This window comes from Mandrillus leucophaeus, unplaced genomic scaffold (assembly GCF_000951045.1).
Source record: "Mandrillus leucophaeus isolate KB7577 unplaced genomic scaffold, Mleu.le_1.0 Scaffold951, whole genome shotgun sequence".
Taxonomy (NCBI): domain Eukaryota; kingdom Metazoa; phylum Chordata; class Mammalia; order Primates; family Cercopithecidae; genus Mandrillus; species Mandrillus leucophaeus.
The window spans coordinates 1-8,336 of record NW_012110375.1 but is presented as its reverse complement, the minus strand read 5'-3'; the positions used below and the strand labels follow the sequence as shown (position 1 = coordinate 8,336).

General features: G+C 36.1%; 1 protein-coding gene across 1 annotated transcript; it reads right to left on the bottom strand.

Annotated features, from left to right (window-relative positions):
- Positions 1–1,008: 1,008 nt before the first annotated feature.
- LOC105532361 (alcohol dehydrogenase 1A-like) lies at positions 1,009–6,591 on the bottom strand. Its single transcript, XM_011970544.1, has 3 exons — positions 6,452–6,591; positions 5,719–5,857; positions 1,009–2,458 (listed from the first exon to the last, which is right to left on the bottom strand). Exons 1-3 carry the CDS (start codon positions 6,585–6,587, stop codon positions 2,434–2,436), a joined length of 300 nt encoding a protein of 99 aa, XP_011825934.1. The 5' UTR covers positions 6,588–6,591; the 3' UTR covers positions 1,009–2,433.
- Between the last annotated feature and the right edge of the window lie 1,745 nt (positions 6,592–8,336).

Sequence of the window (8,336 nt, the reverse complement as noted above, 5' to 3'; positions counted from 1 at the left end):
CATGATATTTTTGAAGTCAACCCCAGACTTTATTTGTTTTCATATATCATGAGAAGTCAAAGAATCAAAGCAATATATTCTCACAACCATGCACATTTTCTCCCTGTCTTGTTCATTCCTGTGTCTGTCACTCTCATAATCCTGTTTCAGCACCTATGAAGACACTTCTGTGCAATACTTGGTTACAGACCTAGCCAATAATTTCTACACTGGAATATATATATATATAAAATCACTTAACTATATGAACCACTTGTCCCATAGTAATTATTTTTTCATAATGCATGATGCAGAAGGCTCCCACATGCCACTCCCATCCCATGGGGGACTGTGCCACTCTATGACAACACTGGCAGAGCCCACCTAATGGCTCCCACTCTACCTGCTCCCCGAACCTGGAAGGAAGGAGGGTGGGAGCTGGATGTCACCTTCTGTGTCACTAGCAGGATTTGATGACCCTGCTGTGAGATGGGTATGTAGAAATCCATTTTCTCTTTCTGGGTCTTACACCATCAGCATAAGTGTAAAAGTCGCAGAGCACCCAGCAACAGGTAGTGTCCCATGATGATGTTATCTTAGGGACATTCTGAAAAGTTTCTTGACCCTGAGTAACTCCTTCAGCATTTTCTTTTCTTCTTTTCTTTTCCTTTTTTTTTTTTATGACAGAGTTTTGCTCTTGTCGCCTACGCTGGAATGCAGTGGCACAATTTCTTCTCACTGCAACCTCCGCCTCCCGGGCTCCAGCGATTCTCCTGCCTCAGCCTCAGGAGTAGCTGGGATTACAGCCACCCGCCACCATGCCTGGCTAATTTTTGCATTTTTAGGAGAGATGGGGTTTCACTATGTTGACCAGGCTGGTCTCGAACTCCTGACCTAAAGTCATCAACCGTCTTGGCCTCCCAAACTGTTGGGATTACAGGGACACCGCGCCCCCCAACCTTTAGCATTTTTGCCAAAAATCAAGTTACTCACATTACATGGCCCTTCTTAGTTGGCAAAGCTCTTTCATTAACATCATCCCATTTAATCTTGGCTAAGCTGTAATGGGTAGGTTGAGTAATTTTTTCAAAACAAAGGATGAATAAGCTCAGAGAGCCTGAGGGACTTACTGAAGATCACACAGTAAATGATAAACTATTTTACTTTATGTCTAAGGTCTTTCATAATATGAAATAGAATGTAGATATTGCAACAATAGCATTTTTGGAGACAGCTACCTCCTTTACCAGGAATAATCTTTGCATGCCACATTTACAGATAAAGCTCAAAATGCAAATCCTTCCCCTGAGAGTGGGAAAGCATTAACAAATGGGCATCACAGGTCCTTACATATTCAGAATATTAAACGAATGCTAGGATTATAGAATTGATTTTAAGACATGGTAGTTAATAGAAAAGTTATAGACTGAAAACAATTTTGCAAAAATAGACGTTTGTATATGTGTATATATGTATGTGTGTGTATATATCGACTAGGGAAAAATATTGCTTAAGGTGTTTGTGCCATTTCTCAGTTATCAATTTTTTTCCTGCATTCACAGCATTTGCCACCCCATATCTACACTTAAAGCCAGCATATAGCTTTTAATTATTTTACATGCATTTTCAGTCATCATCTAAATAATCATGTATAGCCATAGACTAATACAATTTAGTCAATGAAGTACTTTCATGAGCAAAAATTACAGATTTTTTGAACATGATTCTGGAAATAGTTCATTTTTTACAATTGGTAATTGAGCCTTTGTCATATGAAGCAAGAAATCTGCTATTATTTTTAAAAATCAATTGTACATCAACCATAAAGAAATAGTATAAAAGCCATAAAAACACTACCCTTTACTGCAGTAAATGTGGGACATTTTATATGAGTTCCCAAGAAATTTCTTGTATTTAGAACTCTTGGACCTTCACTACTTGTAAATGTGAGTCTATCCTTTACCTTACCATAGCTTTTACCCTAGGAATTTGGTACATTTTATTTAAAAAAGGAAAATGCCAACAGTGAAAATTGTGATAGAGGTAGGGGATTTCAAGCACAGTGGCCCAGCAGGTGTGTGTTCAGGGCAAGTGAAGGTTCCCCTCCACTGGGTTCAATGACTAAAGATTATGAAGATACCAAAAATGCAAGAAGTCACAGGAAATATTTTTCCTCAATGGCAAAGATGACACAGTAGAATGGTTGAGAAGGACGGTTTATTGGCTTCAATTCCCCAGCTGATGTTCAACACTTTATTTAGTTCTCACTTGAATTTTAAATTTTTGCTTGAAAAATAATTTCCCATCAATTTCCATTTCTTTGGAAATCCCCCATGTGTAATTTATTGAAAATATCTCTGAAGAGCAGAATTATGATATTTCCCATCTGTTGCTCCAGATCATGTAGGGTAGAGGAGGCTGAAGCCTGCTACAAGGGAAGGCATCTCTATTGTTTCAAAACATCAGGATGGTACGGATACTGCAATAGGAAAGAAGAGACATTGTGTTAACATTTAGACACCCACATGCTTCCATGTGAGAGTCCAAGGAGCATCTGAGTTGTCTTAGTGAAAATCTGTCTGTGATCCCAGCTACCCTGTTTCCATCCCCATACATTTGGTTCAAGTCAAAGGAAGTTCATCTTTTTTGGTGTTCTCTTTCTTTTTATTTTTTATTTTTATTTTTTTCTCCAATCTTAATCTCACTCACAACATCCTGAATATGCCTGTCATTTAGACTTCAATACTACATTAGCATCTTCAAAAATCATTTTTGCATGCCCACATCCCTAGTATAATAAGGAATATAAAACAACACTAGATAATAACTTGCAGTTAGTTCTTACTATTTGTCACATTCTTTGCACATTTTCTTAAACTTCAACCTAAACATCAACACTAGGAGGTAGGTTTCCATATTATTTCTGTTTTAGAGATTATAAAAACTGAGGCTTAGAAAGATATGTAACTTGCTCTAGTAGCACATCTTGTATGGAGTGTTGGGATTCAAACCCAAATACAAATTTGCAAAAATCACAAGATGATGGATAACTTGCCTGAAAGAACTGATAATTTAACAAAGACCATGATGGAAATTTAAAAGACCTTTGATACAGAGATGTTTAAGGATTCTTAGAAGTAGAGAATAAAGTCGATTTGTATTAATTCTAAGATTCTTCATTCTTGTGAAGATTACAAATGGAACACTTACACTAGAACTAATGCTTCTTCTATAAACCAACTTCTCATGAGTAAATATTTTTAGAAAATGATGGTCTTTGTGACTCTTTAATAATTTTAATTTTTAACATATATATGTATATGCATATGCATATATGAGAAAAATATATGCACATAATTCAGAGAATGCAAGACAGCAGAAAGAAGAAAGTAAAACTAATCCATAATCCCCCAACCTAGAAATAATTCTCAATATTTTCCTGAATTTCTATGAACTTTTTCTAGAAATATGTGCATGTTTTACTGTTTTTGATGAAAATTTGAGACATTGCATATACAATATATACAATTTATATTCTTCATTAAATGAGCCTGAAATTACATCATGAGAATTTCCCAATGAAGTCATTTCTTTTTGGTGGTTTCATTCATTTCTAATAGATGACTGGAATTTATGAATTTATTTTCCTTGTGTTGAACTTTAGAATATTTCTAAAGTTCTAACGAGTAAACATATATGTATGTTTGAATAGTTGATTATTTCTGTAGAATAGATTTCTAGAAATGGAAATGTTCCTTAATCCAGTCTGTCACTGATGGACATTTGGGTTGATTCCAAGTCTTTGCTATTGTGAATAGTGCTGCAATAAACATACATGTGCATGTCTCTTTATAGCAGCATGATTTATAATCCTTTGGGTATATACCCAGTAAAGGGATGGCTGGGTCATATGGTACATCTAGTTCTAGATCCTTGAGGAATCGCCATACTGTTTTCCATAATGGTTGAACTAGTTTACAATCCCACCAACAGTGTAAAAGTGTTCCAATTTCTCCACATCCTCTCCAGCACCTGTTGTTTCCTGACTTTTTAATGATCGCCATTCTAATGGGTGCTGACGAGTTGATGGGTGCAGCACAGCAACATGGCACAAGTATACATATGTAACAAACCTGCACGTTATGCACATGTACCCTAGAACGGAAAGTATAATAATAATTAAAAAATAAATAAATAAAAAAAGAAAAAAAAAAGAAATGGAATTGTTGGGGCAAATGATTCAGTTATTTTTTTAAGGGTTTCTGATACATATTACCAAATTGCTTTTCCAGAAGTATGTATCAATTACTACTCAAAGTACATGAAAGTGCCCAACTCACCTTATTCTTACCAATATTCAATATTACAATTTTAAATCTTTGCTTATTGATAGGATTAATTATATTTACATATGCATATTACTATATGACATTCTCATAAAATGAATTTAGGCATGCTTCATGACTTCTTATGTTTCTCAACACTGTCCTCTGGTTTTGTTCATCTCTATATTTACCATCATCTTTTCAGTCTTATGATGATGATCCCAATGATGATGTCAATGGTAATAATAATGACAATGATAACTAACCTTTGATGACTACTGTTTTCCATATGTACACGCACTCTTGAGGGGCAGTAGAAAGTGAATAGATTTGCTAATAACAAGACCTACTTTTGAATTCTGGCTCTCCTTACTACCACTTGATGATTTTGGCAAAGTCAGGTCTTCTCCGTGTCTCAGTTTCTCTTCCCTAAGATAGTGAGATAGAGACTGACAAGGAGCATCGTTTGGGAATCACATGAGATAATGCAGGTAAGATACTTAGTAGAATAGCCGGTGGTCTGTGAGTGCTAGTTTCTTTCCTTCCTCAAGAATGTTGTCAGTTAAAGTATCTAGTATAATGATTGTGTGAATGCCAAAGAAATACTATTTAAAGTTGAAAATCTCATGAAAATAAGTGTGGGATAGCAGAAAAATCTCAGACTCTGGACTAGAAGACAAAGGTTAGATATAACTGTGTGTTTCCAGTTGTGCCTCATGTAAATGCAGGTGACAAAATGCATTTTATTAGCTGGTTGTAACTGTTAAATGTTAGAGATAGGAAACAGAATTGGCTTATTTTTCTAAGCTTCGCAGAAAATGTACGACAAACATTTAAAATAGTGCTTAGTACTCTTCTCTTTTATGATAACTTATATTGGTAAAAAAGTTTTCTTAAACTACAAAAGAAAAAGAGAAAAACTAGTATTATCTACCTAGAAAACAATCCCAATGTAGTTCCACCTACTCCTGCAATGAAAATGTTGAGGATGTCCTGAAAATTATTTAAATATGCAGACACTTAGTGTCAGCTTTATATAGGTAGAAGGAAGAGGATTCAAAGTCACCATGTTATAATTATGGTTGTTTAAATAGACTTGCTTTTGTGTGGGTTTTTTTTGTTTTTTGTTTTTTTTGGCAAATGTGAGTGTTCTCTTTTAAGGAAGGCTGAGTGGCTCAGATCATTCAGATTTGCAGTAATCAACATAATTTGACTTCAGCAGAATAGGAAATGCAAAGCAACTGTTTTTAGCTTTCACAGTATGATCCTACAAGCGCTGCATGCAAAGACTAAATAGGTAATGGAAAACCAAGGGACTCTATTTTTTCTCATCCTTCCACCTTTTTCATTCTCTGCTAGACAATCCCCTGTGGTAGAAAAAAAAAGCAAAACAGAAAACTAACTTAAACTCTACCTTTTCCCAGAGCGAAGCAGGTCAAAGCCTTCATTTATTTTTTCAAAAGGTAAAACATGGGTTATTAAAGCATCCAGTGAAAACTTCTTAGCCATAAAATCAGCCACAAGTTTTGGGATATCTTCTTTACTCTTAAAGCCTGAAAAGAAGACAGTATCATTGTTGGATTTGACCAGGGTCAGTAGAAGAATTGAAGAGATTTTCCAAATAAATGAAAATTTAGAAAAGGTGCTTCATTCCAGACTGCTATAACTGAGGATAAGAAGAGATAGAGTACTTCAATATGCTTTTATGGTGCCTTGACTTAAAAAAAAAACACACACACACAGATAAACAAAGTTTCTTAGTTCTTTGGTCTCTCACACAGAAATAATAGTATAGATATTTATGCCCAAAGTAGAGGAGCAAATTTATCAGTTGTCTAAATTTGGGCGTAGATATGAAATATTGTTGTAGATTTCCATGTTCTACTAAAAATGTCCATGCCTTCTTACACAGTCACAAGTACAAAAACAGATGGAGATGAAAGATCCTGGGTTATGGTGACAACAGAAGAGTTTATATTGGGACCTTCTGTCTGCATTAGTTCCATATCTAGTTGATTTGGAGACTGTAGATAGAAAAGGAATTTTAATTTATTTTTGATTTGTTTTCAAAACCTTGACTTGTCAGTTGTAGAAGTGGAGATATATTGATGTTAATGAGAATTTGGCACTTGAGCCCAACTACATACCACCATAAACAGCCCCCTTCCAGGTGCGTCCAGTCAGTAGCAGCATAGGGTTTATTGAGAGGTTCTGGGAATCAGGAGGTACCCCTACGATGACGCTTGTGCCACATGCCTCATGACAACATAACAGGGAAGCCATCTGGAATAAAGTGAATATTTGGCATCTTTAACGTGGAGTGGCATAGTTCCCACTCAAAATGCAGAATATCATGTAATAGGCTTAGCTGGACTGTGAGTGTGTAGAGGAAAGAGATTATGTCTTTTGCTCCTTCATTCCCCTTTTTTGCATAGGATAGTGCTGTGGATTTAGGAAATGCCCAGAAAGTGTTTTTTTTTAATGAAAGAATGGATGAATAAATCGGAGTGCACTTAATTCTTCCTAAAAAAAGGAATAAGGAGGCAGACATCATTATAAACATACATAAAGCATAAAATTTCATCATCACGTAATTCTCAGGTGATCTGTTAGTTAATTCATTTTTCATTGATTTATTACATAGGTATTTTGAAGCCAGTACTTTCAACCAGGTATATTGATTGTGAATAAGATAAACAATTATATCACTGAAATTTGTCTTTTGTCCACTGATGGTCTCCCTCTTAAGTGGGTTCCTACTCTACTGTCCATTTCTCAAGTGGACATGTTTTAAATGTTGTTTTATTATCTCCCCAAATACATATTGGTTTTACATTAAAATATACTGATTATTTGGAAACCTCAAGAGACAGTTCAGAAAATGTTTTCCAGTCAGCTTTTGGAACACGTTCTGTAGTTAGAAAATGGTTTAGGATCCCCATAGGTATATAATGATTAGTTCTTTGATTTTCGATTCTGACCTTTGGAAGACCACACATCCTCAGAACATGTGGCTGTCAGACATTTGGTATCTTGAGATAAGGTACACTCGAGTTCCACATGAGAAAATGGATGAAAATATAGAAAAAGAGCATAAGGAGAAAAGCTGTAGCCCTGGAAAATGTTGAATTCTTTTGACATTTTATTCCTTTGTGGCATCTGTCCCACGTCAAGGCTGCCGAGAGCTTTGATCTTAGGGTGCCACTCCCTGTTACCCACATTGCTGGACCTTCTAGAAAACCTCAGCAATGGAAATTTGTTGGTTTCTGGAGACTTTTTGAGTAGGATTCTAGAGAATTCTGGGTAGGTGAAATATAGCTAGAGATGTGTTTCCCATTGCAATTGATATTTGTAACTGTTTGGAAGAAATACCATGTAATAAGCCAAAGACGACGTAAGCACTGCAAGATTAGAAATAGTATTTCATATCAATAAGCCAACTGAGGCTGGGTGTGGTGGCTCATGCCTATACTCTCAGCACCTTTGGAGGCTGAGGTAGGAGAATTGCTTGAGTCCAGGGGATTGAGGCTACAGTGAGTTATAATTATGCCACTGCACTTCAGCCTAGGTGACAGAGTGAGACCCTGTCTCAAAAAAAAAAAAAAAAAAAAAGACAGCTGATATTTATTGGGAGCTTACCATATGACAGGCAGCACTGTGCTAAGTATATCACATGCGTTGTCTCATATAATCTATAAGCAATGCTATGAGATGCATAGCTTTTAAATTCTGGGGGATGGTAAAGTCAATGGACTTTTCTTTTTTTTTTTCCTTTTTCTTTCCTTTTTTTTTTTTTGAGACGGAGTTTCACTATGTTATCCAGGCTGGAGGGCAATGGTGCGATCTTGGCTCACTGCAACCTCCGCCTCCTGGGTTCAAGTGATTGTCTTGTCTCAGCCTCCCGAGTAGCTGAGATTGCAGGTATGCACTACACCAGCATACCTGGCTAATTTTTGTATTTTTAGTAGAGACTGTTGACTTTTCAAAGTATTCAGTCCAACTAGTATTGGGTACTAGCTATGTGCCAGGCAC